This window comes from Trachemys scripta, chromosome 1 (assembly GCF_013100865.1).
Source record: "Trachemys scripta elegans isolate TJP31775 chromosome 1, CAS_Tse_1.0, whole genome shotgun sequence".
Lineage (NCBI taxonomy): Eukaryota > Metazoa > Chordata > Testudines > Emydidae > Trachemys > Trachemys scripta.
In genome coordinates, this window is record NC_048298.1 from 285,552,465 (window position 1) to 285,577,676 (window position 25,212).

The 25,212-nt window shown below is 41.3% G+C and overlaps 1 protein-coding gene across 1 annotated transcript in view; it reads right to left on the reverse strand.

Annotated features, from left to right (window-relative positions):
* Window positions 1-25,212, reverse strand: part of EPSTI1 (epithelial stromal interaction 1) — a 78,386-nt gene that overhangs the window by 39,527 nt on the left and 13,647 nt on the right. Inside the window, exons 3-6 of the mRNA XM_034758423.1 lie at window positions 24,853-24,936; window positions 19,834-19,907; window positions 18,045-18,128; window positions 7,095-7,168 (exon numbers count right to left, since the gene is read on the reverse strand). Of these exons, the coding sequence (XP_034614314.1) occupies window positions 7,095-7,168; window positions 18,045-18,128; window positions 19,834-19,907; window positions 24,853-24,936 (316 nt within the window). The remainder of the gene's footprint in view (window positions 1-7,094; window positions 7,169-18,044; window positions 18,129-19,833; window positions 19,908-24,852; window positions 24,937-25,212) is intronic.

The following is a 25,212-nucleotide window of genomic DNA, read 5'->3' on the forward strand; positions in this document are numbered from 1 at the left end:
TCCTGTGGCAGCCAAGCTTCCCCCCCCTCCCCCGCTTCTTCCCCCAGCGTGGCGCTTTCCGGCCCCTCCTCCTCCTCTCACCGGGCAGGCAGCGTGCCAGTCAAAATCGGCTTGCATGACGTAGGTTGCCGACCCCTGATATCGACAATTGACACAGGAGAATATTACCCTCCCCCCAATTTCTTTTAATTCCCAGTAATCTTGGATGAAGTAGTGAGACCCAGTAGTGTGGTACTAATTTGTCCCTTCCCCTTAAAAAGTGTCCTTCAGCAGTGCCACTACAGGAGGTGGGACTGATATCCATCTTCTCCCACCATGGGAGGCATGAGACTGCTATCACTGCCCTCCGTGGCAGTGGATCTGCCCTCAGGTGTAGCTGCTCCCATAGGTTCAGAACATGCAGTTGTCTCCCCTACACTCTACTCCTGCTACAGAAGTGAATTTATCCCATAGGCTTTGTGCTGGGTTTAACAAAAAATTGGAAACCCTGCAAGCATGCTGTTATGACCAGATGCATGTGCCTGCAGTCACCTTTTGTTGGAAAGCTATTAGGTGAAGTGGACATGACCAAAACACCCACTCAGTCCTGCAAGATGCTGAAAGCATTCTCCGTGCCCTTTAATGGAAGGAGAGGGTGCTCACCACCCCACTGAAGAATCTTACCACTAAGCCCTTTTTTAGTAACTGCATGCCAAAATCTGACCCCAAATTCACAAAGCTCCCATTGACTTCTTTGGCAATCATACAGACATCTAAAGGCAAAATAGGGCCTGTTACCTCAATTCTGCTGTTCAGATTACAGTATCTTCAGATGGAATAATATTCCTAAATGTAGCCATTGTATAGTGACAGTTTAAATTCTAAATACTACTTCTATCAACAATGTGGCACTCTCTCACTTTTAGTGTCAGGCTAGCAAAGTATAGAATTAAAAAGATAAATATAATAAAATAGCATCCCACCACCAATTTTCTTTTCCACCAACTTTTTTTTTTTTTAAATAGTCAATCTTGTATTAATTTAATGGTTTAGGGTCCATTCCCCCCAGTGATCTGAAATAGCGGGGGGGGGGGGGGGAAGGGGCGAGACAGCAAAACTAATATAGGGGAAAGTTATTTATTTCATTTATTATTTGTAATAGTCAGCATAAATCCAGTTTTCAAGGAAAGGACAATTTTGAAAAACTTTATTGCCGAGGTCTTTCCGTACAAACCATTGCGTGCGTTCCATCTGCACATGCAATCTGCTTCTATATTTTCAGCCAGCTTGCACGGGCAGATTAATGTGTACAATTAGAAAGCAACCTCACAGGCGTTCAATAAACTGCCTTCATTATTACACTCAGGAGAGTCCCTTTGGATGTCTATAAAAGCCTAGTTTTCTGCCTGTTAGCTAAATAATTGACAATGCTTAAAATAATCAGGAGCAAATGAACAAAGTGAAGAAGACTGTGGTGAAAGAGAGCAAACAAAAGATTCTCAAGGCTGAAAGCAGTTTTTGCAGTGTCTGTGACTATCTCTTTAGCAGCCTTTATTTACAGTCTGGTCAGGTCTGGGTTTGCACTTCTGTGAGGAAAATTTGTTACTGGCCTGCTGTTTGAACCACATATCACAGAGCCCTGAGAACTGGCAAGGACATTAGGAGTTGTCTTGTACAATAAAATAAATAAATCCTATTTTGGTTCATATTTTATTTTCTTTGTTTTATGACTTTTGAATAGACAGCTTTGGCAGGTTAGTGAATAGAGCTTGTGGTGGTGAAATTCAGGCACTATATTTGGAATATTCACCTTATGGTATTCGGGCAAATGCTGCATTTGAAGCTCTAAATTCTTACACAATATATTGAGCATACATGTATGCCACAGTTATACTGTCTGGCATCCATAAATAAGAATGAAGCCTTCAAAATCATCTACATTTCCTCCACCAGTTTTTTCTAACTCTGCATTATTGAGTAGTTATTGGATGTGTACCTGGCTATGTAAAAGAGCTGCTATCTTTCAGTCTGTGTTACATTTCTGCCTATTTATACTAACAGATCAGCCTATCCATCCACTTTCCAAAGCACCCAACACTGAGGTATCAGGAAACCATATAAAAGAGTGAATGAAAACAACACATTGGGCTTAATTTTGTGAAAAGGTGGTATTACATTGTCCCATATTATTCAGGCTCATGCAGCTGGCATTGCCAGTCACCATGAGAGGCAGCCTCTAAACTAACGGTCACCCATTATGAATTGAAGGATATTCTTGTAGTTAGACACAGGCCTGAAACTCAGGAAACTGGGCTTTAACTCCTGGCTCTGCCATAAACTCCTTGTGTGACCCTGGGCAAGTCACTCTGAGGATCTTGACCTAAGATATTTAGGTTCCTAACTTCCATTGAAATGAATGGAAGTTAGGAGCATAAATACCCTTGAGGATCTGGACCTTACTCTCTGCTTCTTAGAATTATAGGGTTAGAAGGGACCGCAAGGGTCATCTAGTCTAACCCCCTGCCATGATGCCATATATTTGTTGTGTCTAAACCATCCAAGACAGATGGCTATCCAGCCTCTTTTTGAAAACTTCCAGTGAAGGCAATTCCATGACTTCCCTAGATAGTCTGTTTCATTGTCCTACGTTGTTACAGTTAGGATGTTTTTCCTGATATTCAGATTAAATCTGCTATGCTATAGTTTGAATTAATTGTGCCTTGTCCTACACTGTGGCAAAAGAGAACAATTTTTCTCCATCTTTTTTATTTCAGCCTTTCAAATATTTGAAGACTGCTGTCATGTCCCGCCCCCAACCTCTTTTCTAAACTAAATATACCAAATTCCTTCAGATATGGCTTGCATTCCATCTCTTTGAACATCTTGGTCATGTGCCTCTGGATCCTTTCCAGTTTCTTTACATTTTTTCTATACAGCAGTGACCAAAATTGGACAGTACTCCAGATGCCCTGCACTGCACAACAGATACAGTGAGGCAGGCTAGAGCCACATGCACCTTTCTAGACCAAATAAGAAGCTAGGACTTCTTTACAGAGGCAAGTAGTGCCTCCATCTGTACAAAACATCCAAAGGATGTGAAGAGACCACCTCATTCTGCTCTAACATGGCTTCCTGGAGTTGGCAATGCCACTGGGAGAAAAAATAAAAATAAACCACACACTAATTTGATCTTTTCAGCAAGCTAGAAAAAGACTTCACTGCAGTGGGAGATGCTAATGTCAGTGGAGAGACTGTTGGTCTAACCCCACCTACTGTTTGGAACAGATCCACAATGCAAGATTCTGCAACATGCTCACTATTCCCATCACTACACTTAGGTACTGGGAGTGAGTTTTTTGTGGATGTTGTGTGGTTTTTTTCCTTCAGTTTGTAGGGGCTGGTAGGGGGCAGTGTGCAGTGAGAGAAGCAGAGGCCTGATTAGGGGGCCTAGAAAGGCAGCCAAATAGTCAGCCAATGGCACAAGTGAAGCAAACAGAGCTGTAAATAGGGGAGATTGAGTGGGAATTTGTAAGGGGAGTTTAGGGGTGGGAGGTATTTTGGTGTTTGTTTTTTATTTTTGTGTGTGCCGATCTTATTTAACATTTTTATTACTGACCTTGGCACAAAAAGTGAGTGTGCGCTAGTAAAATTTGCAGATGACACAAAGTTGGGAGGTTTTGCCAATACCGAGGAGGACCGGAATATCATACAAAAAGATCTGGATGACTTTGTAAACTGGAATAATAGAATGGGATGAAATGTAACAGAGCAAAGTCATTTATTTAGAGACTAACAACAAGAATTTTTATTATAAGCTGGGAATTTATCAGTTGGAAGTGACAGAGGAGGAGAAAGACCTGGGTGTACTGGTGGATTACAGGATGACTATGAGCCGCCAATGTGATGTGGCTGTGAAAAAGGCTAATGCAATCTTAGGATGCATAAGGCGAGGTATTTCCAGTAGAGACAGGAAAGAGCTACTACCATTATACAAGGCACTCGTGAGACTTCATCTGGAATAATGTGTGCAATTCTGGTGTCCCATGTTTAAGAAACAGGAATTCAAACTGGAACAGGTGCAGAGAAGGGGTTCTAAAAGAATCTGATGAATTGAAAACCTAAATTATGAGAGGAGACTCAGAGAGCTTGGCTTGTTTAGCCTAACCAGAAGAAGGCTGAGGGGGGAGATACGATTGCGCTCTATAAACACATCAGAGGGATAACTCTTTTCTGTCCCTGGTATTTATTTAAATTAAGTGCCAATGTGGACACAAGAACAAATGGATATAAACTGGCCATCAACAAGTTTAGGCTTTAAATTAGGTGACAGTTTCTAACCATCAAAGGAGTGAAGTTCTGGAACCGCCTTCCAAAGGAAGCAGTAGGGGCAAAAAAACTAATTAGCTTCAAAACTGAGCTTGATAAGTTTCTGGAGGGGATGGTATGAGATTGCCTACAATGGCAGGTGGCCCAATGGCAAGTGCCAGTAGCAAAAATCCCCAACGTCTGGAGATGGGACACTAGATGTGATGAGCTCTGAGTTACTACAGAGAACTATTTCCCAGGTATCTGCCTGGTGGGTCTTGCCCATATGCTCATGGTCTAACTGATCGTCATATTTGGGGTAGGGAAGGAATTTCCCCCCTGGTCAGATTGGCAGAGACCATGGGGGACTTACGCTTTCTTCTATGGCATGGGGTGCGGGTCACTTGCAGATTTAAACTAGTGTAAATGGTAACTTGAAGTCTTTAAACCATGATTTGAGGACTTCAGTAAGTCAGCCAGAGGTTAGAGATCTATTTCAGGAGTGGGTGCTTGAGGTTCTGTGTCCTTTACTGTGCAGGAAGTCAGACTAGATGATTACGATGGTCCCTTCTGACCTTAAAAAGTCTATGCATCTATGAGTACATAGTGATGGATGATTAACTATTCCAATGAACACTTACTGAGAGAGAGATTGCAACCTCATGGTTAGCGGCAAATAAGGTGTTAATATTCTGAACTCCCATTTTGTACAAAAATATAGGCAGGATCAGGCCCAAGAGTAATAATATTCTGTGCTTTAGACATAGCACTTTTCCTCCAAGCCTATCGCAAATGGGTTTAGAAAAGATGATACAGTAACCTGAGTTAATGTCATAAGATGAGATGTCACACGTATCTTCACATTACTCAGTGGAGTTAATGTGCAACACAGTACAGCGCAAAAAGTATTATCACTACATTATTCAATGATGAATTTATTATTTGCCCAGGTTCCTTATATTCTGCATGGTAGCAGATTCTTTTAACAAGAATGTGTTTGGGAAGATACCATTATCTTACACTATGCAATAGATTTTGCTTAAATATGTAGAATCCTATTAAATTTAATTTTCTGTCCGACTTTCCCCAGGTTTGACATCAGTAGAGCTTCGCAGTATTTGCTTAGTGAAGAGAATAAACTACCTTCCACCAGTTTAGTCTTTTGACAGTTACATGCAGTCTCTGCTCAAACAGAGCTTGACAGTGTCTGAAAGTTAGTCTTTAACTTCCGTTACATCGAAGTTGGTTCAGTTTGTTAAGGAGACAGCTGAAAGCATTCAAGTATGTCTGAATCAGAGGGACCAACATACATATTGAATCTACTTTTCAGTGTACAGCAAGGGCTCAATGAAGGCCCTTGCAGTACATAGTGAGTTGCTGTGCCTGAGTTGGGACAAATAGCTGTTATACCTGTATAAGACCGGAGCAGACCTACTGCATCCAGGAGTGCTGGAGAGAACGATGCTTACTAGAAGTCTTTGCTTCATCTCTAGCAGAAGGGTGCTAAACCTCCATGGGTTTCCCTAGAAGTTTCCAGGATGTGCAAGACTGGGTGGCCATATTCCTCTTCCCTCAGTGGCTCCTTCACACTTCCCTAAGGGTACATCTTCACTTACCGGAGGGTCCGGCGGCAGGCAATCGATGTTCTGGGATCAATTTATCGCGTCTGGTTAAGACGCCATAAATCGATCCCGGAAGTGCTCGCCGTCGACGCCGGTACTCCAGCTTGCCAAGAGGAGTACGCGGCATCGATGGGGGAGCCTTCCTGCCGCGTCTGGACCCGCGGCAAGTTCGGACTAAGGTACTTTGAATTCAGCTACGTTATTAACGTAGCTGAATTTGCATACCTTAGTCCGAAATGGGGGCTTAGTGGGGACCAGGCCTTAGAAAGAAGTATTTGAAGGAAACTCCAACTTTGCTGTATTTCTTATACCCAACCCAGGGCTATTTCTATGGGAGGGCAATATCTGGCCCTGTATCTGAAAACAGAAATATATTCATACAATACAAAATTACTATTTAGGAATATCTTTGCACCTAATAGGAAATCTTAAAACAAACCCATTAGCTGCCCACAAAGGTGATACTGGGCCATTTTTAAAGCTTCTCTCCCATTTCTGCATAATAAAGAATAGTGGAATTTGTTCAAACTTTCAGAAACACACTAAGCAGTTTTGGGTTGCAACCAAACTTGAGAAATATCTGACAACAAGAGGCATTGAGAAAGTTGTAAGCAAGTGAAAATTATGGTTCAGAGTAAGATTTAACTTGTAACTATGTTTTTACTGCCGCACTGCTATATCAGTAGATTTTTCCATTTAGCAATGCATTTGTAAAAGCACCCATCACCATGGTATCTTGGTACTCTTTCAGTAGATTTTATTCACAGAAACAATTAGGTTACAGATCCTCTCTTTTATAGAATTACCCAACAGCCTTTTTTCTTGGATTTTTAAAAAATAAATATTCTGTACTGACAGTGATATAAGAAAAACAAACATTTAGCTTAGGAATAGTCAATACAAAAGCCATTCTCCAACGATTCAAACATTGGAAATTCTGGAGAATGTAGATAAACCAAAGGAACATATCTGAGGAAGAAAAGGACATATCCTAGCCACTGAAGCCTAACCATGTGACAGGCAGAGGGTCAGCTTCAGAACAACAGCCTGGAGCCAAGAGCCCAGATGCCATTGCTGGAAGAATTACTTCATCTGCTTGTCATCTGGAATCTGTAGTTAACACCTATGCCTCCAAAGTGACTATGACCTCTTTCAGACTTAGGTAGTCAGATTTAAAATTTTACTTACAAATAGTGATCTTCATTAAACATTTCTCTTCTTTGCTTTTCTTGTTGCCTTCTTTTTTCTTCCAGTTTATCAGCCTGCAAAATTGAAGAGATTAAGAATTAAGTGAGAAATGAATGTTTTCACTACTTATTTTTGTTTTAATAATCCATTAGATTTCAAACTCAAGCATACAACAACATACAAATCACAGGGAAAATATTTTAAAGAGGGTTCAGCCTAGACTGTACTCTTAAAAACAGACCAATAGTCAAATACCTCCTGGCAGCAGGGTCAAAAGACTAGTTAAACAAGTACAAAAAAATTCAGTATAATAGGTCAGATTTTCTCCTGGCAAAGATCTGCTTGGTGTGGGAGTGAAGCCACCATCAGGGACCCAGTTACGCTTCCTATTCTCCAGCCACTAAATCAGGTTACCACTACAATAAATTAATTGATGTATGTTTCCTTGAGGTTGCTTTGAGAATGTGTTCCATCCTTCGAGATGTGTGGGTCGTGTTTCCATACTGTTTATCCTCAACACCGTTGTGAGGTGTGGAAGTGCTAGTATCTCTATTATACAGATGGGGAACAGAGAGACAGTGTCTTGCACAAGATCCCAGAGGCAGCACATAGCAGGGCAGGGAATTGAACCAAGGCCCTCTGAGTCTAGTTCCCTAACCCCTGAACTATCCTTCCTCTCTAGGAACTAGCACTGCTGGCTTATAGCAGCCGACAATGCATGCCAACCAAAGGAATTCTAGCTGACAGCTGCACCTATATTCTGGCAGTGCAAATGAGTCAAAGTCAACAGAATAGAATCTAGCCCATTTGCTGGTACAAAACCAATTTGTGCATGCAGATCACTGCAAAAATAAGTTCATAAGAGATCTGAAATGCAAATGTATGCATATACATATGGAAATCAGATTTTTGGCTTCTTAAGGCCAAATTCTGGGTGAAGCTGAACCTATGCAGATAATGGGGCGGAGGGGAAGGCATGCGCGCGCACACACCCCTCATGTGTGCTCTTAGTGTACTCAGGACTCCTCTGCATGGGGAAATTGACTGGAATAGCTACTGCTGAATAAACTATTCCATAATAGCTCCCCATGTTAGCAGTATTCTTGAAGTAAAAACCCTTTATTTTATTCCAGAATAATTACTCTGCTTTGGAATTGCATTAATTGTTCCAGAATAAAAGAGCTTATTCCAGAATAGAGCAGCCCCACAGGTAGTTTATTCTGCGATAGCTACTGCAGTCAATTTCCTCATGTAGACAAATCCTTAAATACTACATCCACTGAGAGCGTCAACTGAAATTCTGACACCAAGCAAATCCATAGTACATTCAGTAGCACAAATACAATATAGGATCTCCAATCTAAAACTACATATAATATTTAGAAGCCAGTAGCATAAAGCTGGTCTGTGGAGGGCTTTAAAAGTAAAAGTAAAAGAACTTTGCAGCAGCAGAGAGGAAATATAGAGTTCTAAATTAATTCCAGCGAAAAAGGTAAGTAGCCAAGTTTTTGCAACATGTGGTCTCTGGATGACTAGTTAAGACACTTCACTGTATTTTAAGCACAAATCAGGCGTTCCAAATTTTCATTTCAATCCTGCTATATTTTTAAATTGTCAGATGCCTGTTTGGCAAAACATTAAGTTTTCACACCACAGGCACTGTTACAGCATACCAGACAACTATCCCTAATTTTCAAAATGATGGAAAAGTATTGGACAAACAGGTACAGCATACCAGACAACTATCCCTAATTTTCAAAATGATGGAAAAGTATTGGACAAACAAAGTATTGGACAAAAGATCGGACAGTTACTTTGCCTTAGTTGAATTCAGGGTCCCCCCCCCCTTTTAATATATATGGCTAATGAAAGACTGTTTGGAGGAGTCTTGTGAAACAAATCACTACAGTAGGTAAATCAGTCTTCAGCTTGCACTGTGTAAAGCCATATCTGTCTAATGTCTGCTGATTGCACCATATTTTGTAAGTGGCTCAGTAACTAAATGAGCAAGTGCAACAGTGAAGTGGGCATAACTTGGGGACACATTTTGAAGGGGGAAAAAAAAAAATCAAATCCTCATTCAGTAAGCTATCCCCTTAGCTCATGTAACTGTATCAGAATGAAACACTAAGCAGAAGTACTGAAATGAACAAAAATACTGGTGCATACAGAATTAAAGAATGCAAAGCAATTAAAATAAGTATCTCGATACAGGTATCAAAAGCAGACAAGAGGCCAGAGCAGGGGTCGGCAACCTCTGGCACGCGGCTAGCCAGGGTAAGCCCCCTGGTGGGCTGGGCCAGTTTGTTTACCTGCCGTGTCTGCAGGTTTGGCCGATCGTGGCTCCCACTGACCGCGGTTTGTTGCTCCAGGCCAACGGGAGCGGCGGGAAGCTGTGGCCAGCACATCCCTCGGCCAGCGCTGCTTAGGGTGACCAGATGTCCCGATTTTATAGGGACAGTCCCAATTTTGGGGTTTTTTTCTTATATAGGCTCCTATTACTCTCCACCCCTGTCCTGATTTTTCACACTTGCTGTCTGGTCACCCTAGCGCTGCTTCCTGCAGTCCCCTTTGGCCTGGAGCGATGAACTGCGGCCAGTGGGAGCCACAATCAGCCGAACCTGCGGACGCAGCAGGTAAACAAACTGGCCCGGCCTGCCAGGGTGCTTACCCTGGCGAGCTGCGTGCCAGAGGTTGCCGACCCCTGGGCCAGAGTCTACTTTGACATTTACAAAAATGCACCCACCCAATGTTCTGATGGGGAAAGGGGTATGTACAACTTTAGGTTACGTGTGTGAAATGTGTTTATAAAACTCATATCCACCTCCACAGGTCTCAGTCAGCTAGATAGCTCTCCCCCTACAAAAGCCAGGACACCAGACAGATCTTGTTGCAAGACCTGAAGGTCAGCAAACGTGGGCTCTGAGGAATTCTACTGAGGGGAAGGTTAAATGCACAGTTGAAGATGCCCTAAAAACTCTTGTTTCCAGCACCCTCATGATTAAAATCCAGAGACTGAACTCTGGTGCCTCAGTTAATAACAGTAATATGACAGTGAGACTAAGGTGGTCTATGAAGTAGCCAAGATTCAACCTATTTAAGGTTTCTATGGTAGGTTAAAACCAATACCCATTCTTTTCTGGGTGCATTTAAAGGAAGCCTGTGCAAATTGCTTGGCACAGAAGTAATGTGCTCCATGTAAGCAGAGCCCCTCACATAGACAGATACATTTTGTGCAAGCTAGAACTCTTTTTTCAATCCCTGCAAGAATCCACAGTTGTGTCTCAGTGTCAAATGTATCAAGGAGTAGCTGACGGATGCAGAAAAATCAACAGGGACACATGACTTTTATCCCTCATTGATGAAGTATCCGTGCCATACCTGGCTCTAAAATAAGACTGATCAGTGTCAGAGGAAATTGGAGCACACCAGCTATTGCCAGAGTGGCTTCAAACACCACCAACACCAAAGTGACAATTGGAGAGATTATTGGTATTACAGGCAGGCTTAGGTTGACCAGATAGCAAGTGTGAAAAATCGGGACAGGCAGTGTGGGGGGGTAATAGAAGCCCATATAAAAAAAAGCCCCAAATATCGGGACTGTCCCTATAAAATCAGGACATCTGGTCACCCTATGCGGGCTTCCATGAATAAGGACATAATGCTTCTTAAAGGGAAGTTGGCACCCTGACCTCCCAAAGGGACACATGGACTGTTCACTTCAACAACAGATCCATTGTCTCAAGAATTTAACCACCAGATGGTCGTGAGTCCATCTTACTGGCGGTGTTGGAAGGCTCTCCAGCATGATGGAAAACTCCCTAGCATTGCAGGACTCAAGAGGGCACTATTGGCTGAAACACCAGCCACGTTCGTCTCCTCCAGACATATTTTTTGTTCATACAGAAAAGCAGGGATTTGTCACATCAGAGTGATTTTGTGTTTGAAATAGAAACTGCAGGAAATATTGGACTACAATGGATAAAAGCAGCAACGACTCTCCAATAACTATCATCAGAATAGGGCTTGAACTAATTGGTCATTGGCTACTGCACTAGCCTTTCACCTCTATCAGTTTAGCTTGAAATCCTTGCTTAGGTCATAAATGAAAGAGTGATCTCAAACATCATAAAAGCACTTCACAACTGGCACTCTCTCTTCAAAGAGGGCCAGGACTAGAACAGCTGTGGTACTGTAGATAAACATGTTGGAGTGCATTAGGAGAGGTGTGTAGAAAGGCTGAAAAATTCCTGGCTTCAGCAAATACTAAAAATGAAAAAAGCCTGCTAGTACAGTTACTTGTTACCAAAATACAGAGCACATTGATAAGACAAGATTTAATTCCATATTGTTTTCTTTATTTTAAATGGAGAGAACTGCCATTTATGAAGAACCTTATTTAGAGAGATACCCACAGCAAAAAGTTAGTTACATGCAATAGTATTCTCACTTCAGTTAATTTGAATCTTCACACATTTAACTATGTAACTTTAGAATATATGCAGGAAATGCTAATGGAATAACAAGCTTATAGACCAGAACATGCCAGACAGAGAAAACAGATCTGACCCAGTCATACTGCGTTTGATCTCAGGAAACCTTGCTGTTCCAGAAACAGATGCTTTCAGAAGTTTTTGAGCTATGGGTGGGAATGTCTTGTTTAGGGTTTTACACCTGTACCATGTACACTGATGGCATGAGTTCAGCTTTATCTACCTCTCCCCACCCCCAGAAGCTTTTGCAGGATTTTTATTCTGAAGACTCTACAATAAAGTTCAAGTTAACTTAAGTTTCTACCATTCTGAAGGGCTTCTGGAACTAACCCCTGTGTGGGCTTTTGAGACTTAAAGTCTATAAAGCTCAGCACTATCTGGAATTGTAAGAGTCTCCTTAAAAGGCACCAGGAATGCTGCCTCTGGTCATCTATTCCCTCCATTCCTACAGATTAGGTACATCCATATACATGGAAAATGGACATCTTCACTAGTATCAGATGGTCTCTACTGAAGTTTCTCAGCGAGTGCTCCAGCATCATCACCTAGACAAGAGGAGGCTGATTGTGGGGGGGAGGGGGAGGTGTGGTGAGGGGAAATGAGGAAGGGCTTGCGGGATTTACATAGCTCAGCGGTACTTGATTAGCAGTCTTGAAGATTCCATATAGAATCTCAGGGAGTCTGCAGAGCTGATCTATGCTCCTCACATTAGCCTGGATTACAGGTACAATGACCAAGATTGATGATCATTCCCAGCCTAGGCTGATAGAAGACAACAAGGAGAACACCAGGCAAACAAATCAATTCTGGAGAAAACACTGAGATCCATCTTTCTCCTATCCACCCTATTGTGCCTCCCAGTAGCAAGGATAAGAAGAGAGTGTATGATTCTATTTTCCCTCCCCAGAACAAGAATTATTCTCTGCATCAAGAGAAGGTAGGAGATGACATTGAGCAGTATCACATACAGAGGTTGTGTCATACATAGTAGCATTGATTTACGATGCATCATCCTTACACAAACTCCTCTTTATTATTTGAGCATCTCAGCACAATGTCTAACCATCACACATTATTTTGTAGCTCTTTCCCAACAAACATGAATGGCAAAGTAGTTCTCCAGCTGTGAAAGTTCCAATGCCCCTGCTGACACAGCTAGCTAGCCAGAATCTCCTTTCAAAGTCATGCAATTTATTTTTATTAAATGAATAGTGACTGCCTGAAAAAAAAAAAAATCAGAAACCCTCCCTTTGCCCCATATCTTATAGAAATCCTCCTTTTGATCAAAGACATGCACCTAGTTGATGCTCTGCAGGTGCAGCTGGCAATTCTTCTAGTTTTCAGCTAGATAGATATCATTTGCAAAACAAAAAACAAACAAAACAAAAAAAACACCCACCACTGTTCCACTGTCTGACTCAGCAGAGCCAAAGTTCTGCAGAATTGGGAAGCTTATTCCCTTTATTTTTACTCTCTTGCCTTCCCTCCCCATTTCTTCTTCAGATCATAAGTGATAAGTCTGCAACTGAGCTGAGATTGTTGGGAGCAAAAGCCAAATCAACACCCTTCCGTGGCTTTGTAGTGCACTGCAGATCTTTTCTACGAAACAGGATGGATTATTCAGCATGTTAATATATTTCAGTCAAAATCCCCACCAGTCCCCAGGTTGCTACAAAAAAACATCTTCAGACTAGTTGATTATTTTTAAAGTTCCCTTTGATACCTATTTACTTATTTGGTTTGCAAGATTCCCCAACTTGCTTTAAAAATATGAATTTAATTCTAGGAAATAAACAGTTTGTATGGTAGAAGTATTTGCTATGATATTGCACTTTTAAACGAAATCACTATTTAGAATTTTACTACCTACAAGGCCTATAAACATTTTACATTCTGTGGATGTGAATGCCAGGAAACTGTAAAAGTAGGAAAACAAAACTGCTACATCAATACTTTTTCCGGGTATAACTGTAGTTACAGCAGACTTGAAACTTGTCCAGATGTCATGGACAATAATTCAATATATTTAATGAGTGAATAAAGTTTGTTTCCCTTTCCCCCTCCCCCATCATAAATGCTCACAGAAAAGCCTGGAGCAGGGGGATTTTTGTGCATGGGTTTGTAAATATTCATGGCAGTTTTCAAAGGTTCCAGGAGTAGCCACTGAAGGCCCCAATACTGCAAGTTTTATATTCCCCATTATAGACAACTTAATACCGCAAGAATTCCTGAAGTAACCCTGGGAGTCTAGTAGTTTTGATCTCTAGACTGAAGATTATTCTTAAGCTGTCTTTACCACTTGACCTTAAAACCTAAGCTGTGCCTCCATGACACAATCAGTGGCCTATCATTAGAAAATTCTTTATTGTTATGTTAATCTTCTGAACAAAGTGCTACCATATCTCAAACAATAACAAAAACCTGAAAGGTTATTTATGAAGGTTTATTCAGCTGTAAGATGTCACCAGGAAGACTAAGAGCTTCTTTGTAGAAGAGTCTGTAGATAAGCAACATCTGTGAAATAAACTACTGAACAGTACTAGAATGGAGGGAGTTACCTTTTGTATAGTGACTGACCTTAGAAAGGAGGCCATCTTAAATCAAATATTAATGTATATCTGGAACTGTGACATGCTCTTATTGAAAAGCAAGGGGCTTGCAATGGAGATGCTTTTAGGCTGACCTCACATTCTTTTCTCAGCAGATAGGCTGAGTATAGTCTAGAGTCATGGGCCCAAATTCTGGCTCCTCCTCTGACCACTTTACATAGCTCCAGAAGATTAAGGGGGCATTCTTCCTGCATAGGGGCAGTGTACAAAACCCTAAACTGACCCCATCACAATCCCTAGTACTGGAGTGAGAGCACTTTGCAATCTGGAAATTTTGGCCTGTGGCTCTGCTGGGAGGGTTGTGGGGGAGAGGCTGCTATAACTTATGCTAACAACCATATTAGCCCCCAGAGGAACCTAGACTCTTGAAAGTGCAGCATAGAATCTGCCTCAGGACTCTGAAGGTCCAACAGCCAAGAGATCACTACTACGTGACAAAGTTAGCCATGCAATTATTTTTGACTGAAAGATGGGGGGATAGCTTGGAAAGGATGGTTTTGTGTTTCCCAAACAGGTCTCTTTAATCTTTTACAACATTTTTATGTCTGTTTTTGCTTCTGTAAACTGTTGACACATACTGATTTTGTATTTTAAATTGAAGTCTCCTGTAATCTGCATAAAAGTGGTTCTAATTAGTCTCCCGAGGGTTTCTTAAAGACACCGTATCCCCGTCCTCTGGAGGGAAGCAGAGACCGAGGATCAGGGGTGTGAAGTTGTGTCAGCATATAGAACATTCTCTGTCCCAAATAGCATCAGGAATGGGGAGAAAATTTAAGCAATTACTGCTTTCTTAAAGATTGGATCTAACATGTTGGGGGGTGGGGCGGGGGAGGACAATTGGCCCTTTTACCCCATAGCTAATGATGTCCCTGGCACAGAGAGGCAAAGGTTGACGCCTGCGTACTGGAAAAGGGAAGTGGAAGTCTGCCTTCCAGAGCAGAGCCACAGAAGGACCTACAGGGATCATTATGGGCACAAGGCAATCTCACAGGCAGCCTTTTGAATCCCCAATATATCCAGAAGAATGGAGGCTGGTGGCATTGAGTAGACAGACAACCTTTACATCCCCACACAATGGGGATTTGGGGTGGGGGCAAAGGGTGGCCCGGAGAATATTTTCCCAGAAAACATTTCCAATTTTTTATGACAAACAATCGTTTAATCCAGCCATGTTGGAAAATCTAATTATATCTTGGGCCATTTTACATGTGTTTACACCATCTTGATAAAACATTTTGGTCCAAGGCTCATATACAGATGGGACATTCAAGCTGGTCAGCTAGTACAACTCGGTAAGATGATGGACAAGTAGAAACTCTGATACTGCAGTGCTGGCATTACAACTGATGCAGGACTGCAGATAGAAAGAGAGCAATAGAAGGTAGGCCCGATAGCATATCAGTGAGCATTGCCAGGCACATTATCAGTGATAGTGTGGCTGATAGGTCATTTATGTGCAGATGGGGTGCCACAATATATGGGCTCTTAGAGGCCACATGTGACCACATAGTGTTATTTAAGAACTGGACTCCGAGGCTTCAATAGGTCCTGGATTTCATCTTGAGCTTCCACAACTTCTTTTGAAGTTCTCCCGAGATTGGAGTAAATACCTCCCAACAAAACCATGTCTGCACTTATCACTTGGGGAGGTTTGCATTTCAGAAGACTGGACAAGTTTGAAAGTTTGCAGTTTGGAAAAAGGAAGGGATACCACTTGCCACTGGAGTTTCAGTGGAAAAAGTGAACACCACTGTAAGGAAAAATCGTTTCACCATGACCTCAGCGTATGGAGGCATTTCCATCTGAATTTGCAGGTTTACATCTGAAAGTGCAGCATTACAGAAGTTTGCCATAGGCATTAGCGGTTCTCAAACTGGGGGTCGGGACCCCAAAGTGGGTCACAACCCTATTTTAATGGGGTCACCAGGGCTGACTTAGACTTGCTGGGGCCCGGGGCCAAAGCCCAAGCCCCACTGCACCAGGGCTTCATAACTGGGTGGCAGTGCTCAGGTTACAGCCCCCCTGCCTGGGTCTGAAGCCCTTGGGCTTTGGCCTTCCGCCGAGGATGGAGGGGCTCCGGTGGGCTCAGGCTTTGGTCCTGTCTTGGGGTCATGTAATAATTTTTGTTGTCAGAAGGGGGTCGTGGTGCAAGAAAGTTTGAGAACCCCTGCATTAGAACATTGTTCTGTGCCTTCTTACACTTAGTTCTGCTCTTACAGTGGACATTGTAGATGAAGCCATAATGTCATCATCTACATCAGTGGTTCCCAAACTTTAACAACCTGTGAACCTCTTTCACTAAAATGTCAAGTCTCGTGGACCCCCTCTTAAAAATGAATATTTCCAGGGATTTTCTTCTTTACCTGAGTATAAATTATAAAAGCAGTGATCTTGGAAATATAAAATTTGTTTTTATGACATGCTTATTACACACTAATTTATTATTACATTATTATTTATAATTACATTATTTTTATTACATTATGAAAACGGCAACACTCTTCCAAGATCTCACTTCCGTAGCTTGTATCAGTTTGAATAAGCCTGTTATGAGTCAAGGCTCCTATGTTTCATCAAGGAGTATCATATTTGAAACAGCATGAAGGTATTTAAGAAGCCAACTCAAAGAGTTCCTCCTACATAAGTATTCAGGTCTTGAGTAGTCCAGGCAAACAATGCACGTTACAACAAAGCTTAAACTTGTTCTTCATAATAATTTTAAAAACAATACTACCTGCCTTTTTAATTTTAAAAGCAGCAAAAAAATATCCACCTCCCTTTCCATTTCTTATAAGGAGTCTTGAAGTTTAAATCTCCTCAGTGTGATAGAGATGCTTGCTTTGATCTGCTTAGCTCTTGGAAATCCAAGGGCTCCAGGCTGCTGACCCGGTGCTGTCCGGGGTCCCTAGGAACAGCTCTGTCCGCCATTAGGCAATTTCCCCCCCCCCGAGAACTCCCTGTGACATTTCGTGAACCACCAGGGGTTCATGAACCCCAGTTTGGGAACCACTGATCTACATCAATGGGACAACCCTTTTCAACATCAGTTGAGGAGGGTCTAGGGTAGCCATCTTCATTTTATAAATTCAAACACATCACGCTACACAGCCAGAGGGCAGGTAAAATAGGGTATTTTTGTACAGCTGCCAATGGTGAGCATTCTATTTAATATATAAAATACCTGTCCTTCAGCCTTTCAGACTTTTGAAGAGATGGTGTACCTCTATAGATACATTCTCTGAATCTGAGCAGAGTTATCCTTACTGTTCTCAACCAAAACAAAAACCAACATGTACCAGCCAAAACAAACGGATGTTCCAGTGCACCCTCCACCTCCAGAACTGGTTTGTTTACAATTTGGGCCTCCAATATACCTTGTTTTGAAGCTAGCATGGTGGAGTATACTCCCAGGCCAGTAGGTGATCCATGGTCCTATAGGCACAGCATTCTGGTCTGGTGACTAAGTCACAGGTACTTCTGGAAATTTAACAGGTTCCTCTCTTAGGAGCCACAGTGGTTCCAGCTCTGCACATCTTCATGGGGGAACAGTTAATTCTAATCATTAGGTATACAACTTAAGTAACCAAACAGCTTGCATGGCACCCAGAACAACATGCTTCCCTACTAGAGCCACAGAAATCAAAATGGGTTTGTGAGCACAGCACAACATTAGCCCAGATTTCATCTAAGGGAATATGCAAAACTTCAGATGAAGGACTATATCCTCAGCTGGTGTAAATCAGTATAGCCAATTTACATGAGCCAAGGATCCATCCCATAGGGTTCATTCAGGTAAAGCACTGTTCCAGTGAGATATTTTGACTATTGAAGACTCAAACAAGGCTTACCTTTTCTCTTTGAATCATTTTCATTGTCAGGATTTCAGCTTCTTCAGTCTCCTTCTTGATTCGTGCATATTCTTCTCTCTTCAGCTATATGGTATTGGGGGAAGAACATATACAGAGACAATGCAGTTTGGTTTTTGTATTGTACCTCTTCCAACCCTGAATTTTGATTCTGATGAAGTTACAAAGAAAAAAAAAAAATGAAGCATGTGTGCCCCCTCACTGTAATCAGAGAACAAAGACATGAACTGTACAATAGCTCATCCATGATGTTAGCTTTGAACAATCGGTTATCAGGAGGTGGTTATGCAAGCATCCACACTGGGTCCCAGGGGTCTGTACTGGGTCCAGTCCTATTCAACATATACATAAACGATCAGGAAAAAGGTATAAACAGTGAGGTGGCAAAATTTGCAGATGATACAAAACTAATCAAGATAGTCAAGTCCCAAGCAGACTGCGTAAAACTATAAAAGGATCTCTCAGAACTGGGTGACTGGGAAACAAAATGGCAGATGAAATTCAATGTTGATAAATGCAAAACATAATCCCAACTATACATATAAAATGATGGGGTCTAAATTAGCTGTGACCACGCAAGAAAGATCTTGGAGTCATTGTGGATAGTTGTCTGAAAACATCCACTCAATGTGCAGCGGCAGTCAAAAAAGTGAACAGAATGTTGGGAATCATTAAGAAAGGGATAGATAAGAAGACAGAAAATATCATATTGCCTCTATATAAATCCATGGTATGCCCACATCTTGAATACTGTGTGCAGATGTGGTCACCCCATCTCAAAACAAATATATTGGAATTGGAAAAGGTTCAGGAAAGGGCAACAACAATGATTAGGTGTATGGAATGGCTTCTGTATGAGGAGAGATTAATAAGACTGGGACTTTTCAGCTTGGAGAAGGGACGACTAAGGGGAGACATGATAGAGTTCTATAATATCATGACTGGTGCGGAGAAAGTAAATAAGGAAGCGTTATTTACTCTCTCATAACACAAGATCTACGGGCCACCAAATGAAATGAATAGGCAGCAGGTTTAAAACAAACAAAAGGCAGTATTTTTTCCACACAACGCACAGTCTGTGGAACTTCTTGCCAGAGGATGTTGTGAGGGCCAAGACTATAATAGGATTCAAAAAAGAACTAGATAAATTCCTGGAGGATAGGTCCATCAATGGCTATTAGCCAGGATAGGTAGGGATGGGTCCCTAGCCTCTGTTTGCCAGGAGGTAGGAATGTGCGACAGGGGAATGGATCACTTGATGATTGCCTGTTGTGTTCATTCCCTCTGGGACACCTGGCATTGGCCACTGTTGGAAGACAGGATATAGGGCTAGATGGACCTTTGGTCTGACCCCATCGGGCCGTTCTTATGACTGACCTTTACAAGCGTGTATGCCCTTTATAATGAGGATAATACTTACAGCCCTCAAAAGGTGGGTTGCTGTGTTGATTGACTGGTTACTGTTTATGTAGCATGTTGAAAATATGAAGGGCAACATTGGTGGCATTATCATTAACCTCATTACTTTAGAAGTGATCTGCAACATTGTTTACACACACTTATATAACAGTCTTCTCATTTTCTACATTACTGTGAAGTCTTTCAAGTCCACCTTTTCTTTGTCTCTCTTTTGAAGTCTCATGACTTATTTCTTTTGTCAAACAGGGAGTTCATTTTACAGACACATGGAACAGCGGCCCACAGAGGGGGAAAAAAACCAATAACAGTATTTCCTAAATTAAAACTAAAAATTACATGTATTCCTCCTGACCTTTTGCTGGTATTTAGATTGCAGGAGTCTGATGTGTTGTTTTTGCCTAGCTTCAGCCTCGGATTCTGTTCCGCCTAGAAAATACAAATTGCATTCTGCATATTAGAAAATTTTAAGCCCAAGTGTCAGCAACAAGAGACACTGAAATATAATAAATACATTAGGCATACATGAGAATATTTTCATAATCATGCTGATAAAAAGGAGAGATCGAAGAGACTTATTTTTTTGTTCATCTCTTTTTCTAATGTAAGTCTTTCACCAGCACAGGATTGTTATTTGCAGAATATTCTTCGCTGTATTGTCCTTTTTACTGGTAAATAACTGAAGTTATGAGGGTTCATCATTTTACTTGAGAGACTAATCTAGAAGGCAAGACACTGTTAAACTGTGAAATAGTTTCCTGATGGTCATCCTAAATTTTCTTTTGCTCAGTATGTTGGTGCTAGATTTGGTCAAATAAAATAGAAACTGTTTCACAAAAATACTTCTTTAAAATTGATAGAAATTTTTATTGAGATTTCTAATTGGATGGCCCCTAACCATCACCAAAGCAGCTAACATCAGCGAAAACACAGAATTTGCTCTTTGTTAGCAAGGGGGGGGGGGAAACAAAACTCTTTTTAAAGCATTCAAAAACCTGATTAAAAACACAAGCCTCACCTGCATCTTAGCCTTACCAAACTAAGGCTCAAATAGTAGGAGGTATAGTTTTCGGAGGCATGGGTCCTCTATTGAAAATACCCAGCCTCAAACCATGAAACTGTAAACTCTAGAACAGACAGCAAGAGGAACCCAATAGATCTTCACTCCGATGGCAGGACATGGGGGAAAGAAGTGAATTGATTTAAATCTTATTATTCTCAGTTCTTATGCTAGGCTACTCTGAACAATTCCTCTTTTCCATGTTGTTCCCTCCATTTGTTGTTTGGGCAAGCTAATTCCTTTAATTGTAGCAACATAATTATTTCTATTTTTCTTCCCTGAATTCCTTCCTATTGGTCAACATCTTTGTCATTAGAGGTACCCAAGAGTACAAAAGCTGCTTGCATTAGTGCTACATAGAGAACTATTACCTTCCTAGTCTGTGCAGACACCCTGAGGCTTAACTTTATACACCTGTGTAATCCCCCTAGGAATCAATGGGACTATGTAGTATGCAAGACAACATACCTACTGTTGGCACTATAATCAGCACACAGTTGGTACTATCAATAATTTTTCCAGGTTGAGCATTTTTTAGTTACAGGTCTGTCACATCTTACGCACATTTAACATGCGCGATTTCAGCTTTACGCGGTCGGCAAAAAAACAACACACACACACCAATTTTAATACTGTACCTGTAGTGCGGGCGATTCCGCCCGCCATTGAACTCAATGTAATTTTGACTATATGCGTTTTTCGCTTTACGTGCTAACCACCGAACGGAACCCCCCATGTAAGCTGAGACAGACCTGTACTCCCTGAACCTTTTCTAGCCTCTCTGGGTCCCTGTGTATTATTTTTTCTCCCCTTCCTGGTATTGCCAACACTTTGCCTTTTAGTGTCATCTACATCCGCTCCAGCTCCTGATGTTAATTAAAGCAATGTGCATCATCAATCTCCAACGCAGGCACACCACTGGACATCAGCCACTATTCAATATATTGGTGTTCATCATTACCCTTTGCTTACAGCCTGCCAGCCAGTTTTCAATCCATTCAACAGAGCTCATATCCAAGACAGCTTGAATTAATTTTTCAAATAAGATTTTGTGAAACAGTATATCAAATGTTTTAATCAAATCAAAATGTGTTATAACTCCTGCATTCACTTTATATATAAAAAACAACAATGAAGGTTGTCAGGCATGATTTGTTCTTTATAAACTTAAACTAATTTATTGCTTAGAGTTCAATTATCTAAGGGAAAGTATGGAACTCAAATTTATTTGTTTCTACTCTATGGTACCTGAAATTACCACCAGAAACGATGGATGTCTGCCAGTCACAGTAATACTGCAGATTTGGAATTCTTACAATATTTAATCAAGGCAGCCAAGCAATTATAGAACTTCAATTTGAGAAAATCTGATGATTTGGACACTAAAAATGCAGCAGTCTCTCTAAAAAGAGTCACTCTCAGAGAAGAGGCATTAAAAGAATTTGTGATCTAATGAGCCCCTTCAATTGTGCCATTAAAGACGCCATTGTGGATCTCTCCTTTCTTCAAGCCTCTGCTGGCCCTCGTAAGCCCACATGCACACGAACAATTATAGAGCTAAAGTTCTTAACACCAGATATTGAAAATAGTGGACATTTCTCAATCATCCATGTGTATTTGCTTCAATTTGGAAAGTACCAGCACTCTAAGGGTCGATATAGCCTCCTTAAATGCTGAAGTTTCTACATGTCAGAAGCCTGTTATTTCTTCCCACATCTGATCTGTATCTACAATGAAGTCTCCAAGGAAGTGAATCTGCGTTAATTATTGCGCATTTCTCACAATTCTGATTCCTCTGACGGAATCTCCGAGGCTCCCTGTTAGTCATTCCACTCACTTTATGGAGCTGAGAACACCCACCAACAGCTCTTTAGTTTCCTTCAGATTCCTCTTTCTATTGCCATAATCTCTGAAGTTCTCTCTCTTTTCCAAAGGTGTAACTTGAGCCATTTCAAGAAAACGCACATGAAGGCAGCATTAGTATTAGCACATTTGAGCTAATAACGGGGCAGAATGCCAAGTTCACCAGAACTTGAAAAATAACTTGCCTACTAACCACTGGGAAGCTTTCCATGGCAGAGATATGCATCTCAGGAGGATTAAGTCATCTATTTATGTAGAACTGTCACCATATACCCTTTGAACCAAGTTCTTATCCATGGTCATTAGGTATCTCCATGCACAAGGAGGCGCATAGCCCTGACTACAACATGCCTTGTTTAAGAGGACCCCTGAGTCCATGTCCTTTTGGATAATAATTCTGACTGGGGAAGTCTCCACCTTCTTCAACAACTTGCTAGCCTGGTCTGCGCTACCGAAATTGCACACTGGCAATGGGAGCTGCTGAAACAGTGTTGAACATGGTTTGATAGGAATTATCAACAAGGACAAGCCACATTCAGCATCATTTCAGATAGAATAATGAAAGCCTGTTGCTGATTGTATATCCAGAGGGGAGGAAGACTCTCCAACACAGATGTTGGGAGAGAGGCAGAGTGGAGGAGAACTCTCTGCTCAGCAACTAGGATGCAGACAGTGAATCCTTCCCCCACAACACACATCGAGCCAGGACAAGAGAGTGACAGTTCCTTTTCCTTTCCAGCATCTGGGAGATGCACTTCCAAAGTTAAACACCCAGTAGCTAGTGGTTGATATGGAAGAGGGTGCCTTCCTTCCTTCCCAGAAGATGGGGTGAGCTTTTCCCTTCTACAACATTCAACTACCACTCTTCCATCTAAAGCATTCATTCAGTCTTGAGCTAAATAAGTTTAGACCTTCAGTTCCTAAATATCTTGTAAGTTTTTCAAACCCTGCAGTTCACTTTCCCCTTCCATACACCTCCTTAGCCCTTTATTCTACCCTTTCAAGATTGCTTGAAAGAAAGATTTCACTCCAGTTTTACATACTGTTTTTCAGTTATACTGTTCTTATTTAAAACAAAAACACAACTACAAAGGTTGGTTTGTGAATGAGGTTTCAACTTCATCAATAGAGTCTCTGTGCATGAGGGTAGGCAAAAAGTCACCTTAACTTTTCTGCCTACCTTCATACATAGACAGCAAAATTGCAGCAACCTGGATCCCAAATGTCATAGAAATGTAGGACTGGAAGGGACCTCGAGAAATGATAAAGTCAAGCCGCCTGTGCTGAGGCGGGACCAAGTAAACCCACACCATCTCCGACAGGTTTTTGTCCAACTAGTTCTTAAAAACTACAAAGGATGGGGATTCCCTTGGAAGCCTATTCCAGAGCTTAGCTACCCTTATTGTTAAAAGGTTTCCCCTAATATCTAACCTAAACCTTCCTTGCTGCAGATTAAGCCCATTACTTCTTGCCCTGCCGTCTGAGGACAACAAGAACAATTGATCATCATCCTTTTTAGATCTCTAACATATCTGAAGACTTATCAGGTCCCCGGCTGCCCAGTCTTCTCTTCAGGACTAAACACACCCAGTTTCTTTAACATTTCCTCATAGGTTACGTTTCCTAAACCTTTTGATCATCTTTCACAAAAACGTGGCTGCTCGGAATGATTTTTGGTAGCCAAAATGAGTCATTTACAAAATGCTTTGTTACGTTCCTTCCTCGAGCACAAGATGATATGATCTGCAGTTTAAAAATTACAACCCAAACACCCACAGTTTGATTTATTGACCATCCACCCGGAAACTTGAAAAAGTGATCGCCCGCTTCAGTTTCATTGTAAACAGCAGTGATTAGGGCGCCACATAATGTACTTCAGGAAGAAGATGTAAGTAGTTTCATGCCCTCTTCTGAAAGTCCAGTCAGGGGTTCAACCAGCTGGGTGGAGCCAGAAGAGTTTAGAAAAACAGCAGGTCGGATGTGCTGGTCAATCATTTCCCCCACCCCCTTATTGTTAGAGTTCACCTTAAAAAAAAAAAAAAAAAAAAGTCTGTTTTTAAATTCCAGCCTAATGCTGCACTTACTTTTAGATTTGTGGTTATAATTTTCATTTTACAGTTTTCAGTGCTCTCAGCCAAGTCACTCACTGTGCTTCCTTCAAGTTGTTCTTCCACTGCCTAAATAACTATTCAAAATATCTAAAGTGACAATGTTTTACAGGGTTTTCTGCACCAGTCAGAAGAAATTTCATGAAGGAGAAAGCTATGTATTTATGTTTTAGGAACTTCTTCATAGTCAAGTTCATTAAAATCCCACTAAAAGTAGCTATTATTGCTAACATTTTAACCTACAGTAAATCTCTAAAAACCAGAGCAAAAAATAAAATAAAACCACAACGTTTTTCATTTATTTCATTTAATCCACCAAGTCAGCTCACTTCTATTTCCTTACCCAGTTTCTGTGGTTTCAGGTTAATTGGTCCTGGCCGGTGCTGTTCCTTCCACCTCTCCAAGTTCTCCAGTTCTTTGTTGGCAACTAAATCAAAAAGAAAACAATCAGCATACAGAAATAAGAGCCGCTACTGTAAGGAACTTCTAATATTGTTAAATTACATCACATTAAAAACTATGCCCACTCATGGGCAGGTCTACTCTATTCTCCACAAACATAGTTCAATCCACACTAATGGCTTGTCCATATAAAAGATTGATGAGCCTATGGTGTCGGCTACCAGCCAGGGGACTGCTTTGAACCCTGAAAGCCTCGAGTTCAAATCCTATTATTGTTGACTTAAACAGGGCTGGCTACTAT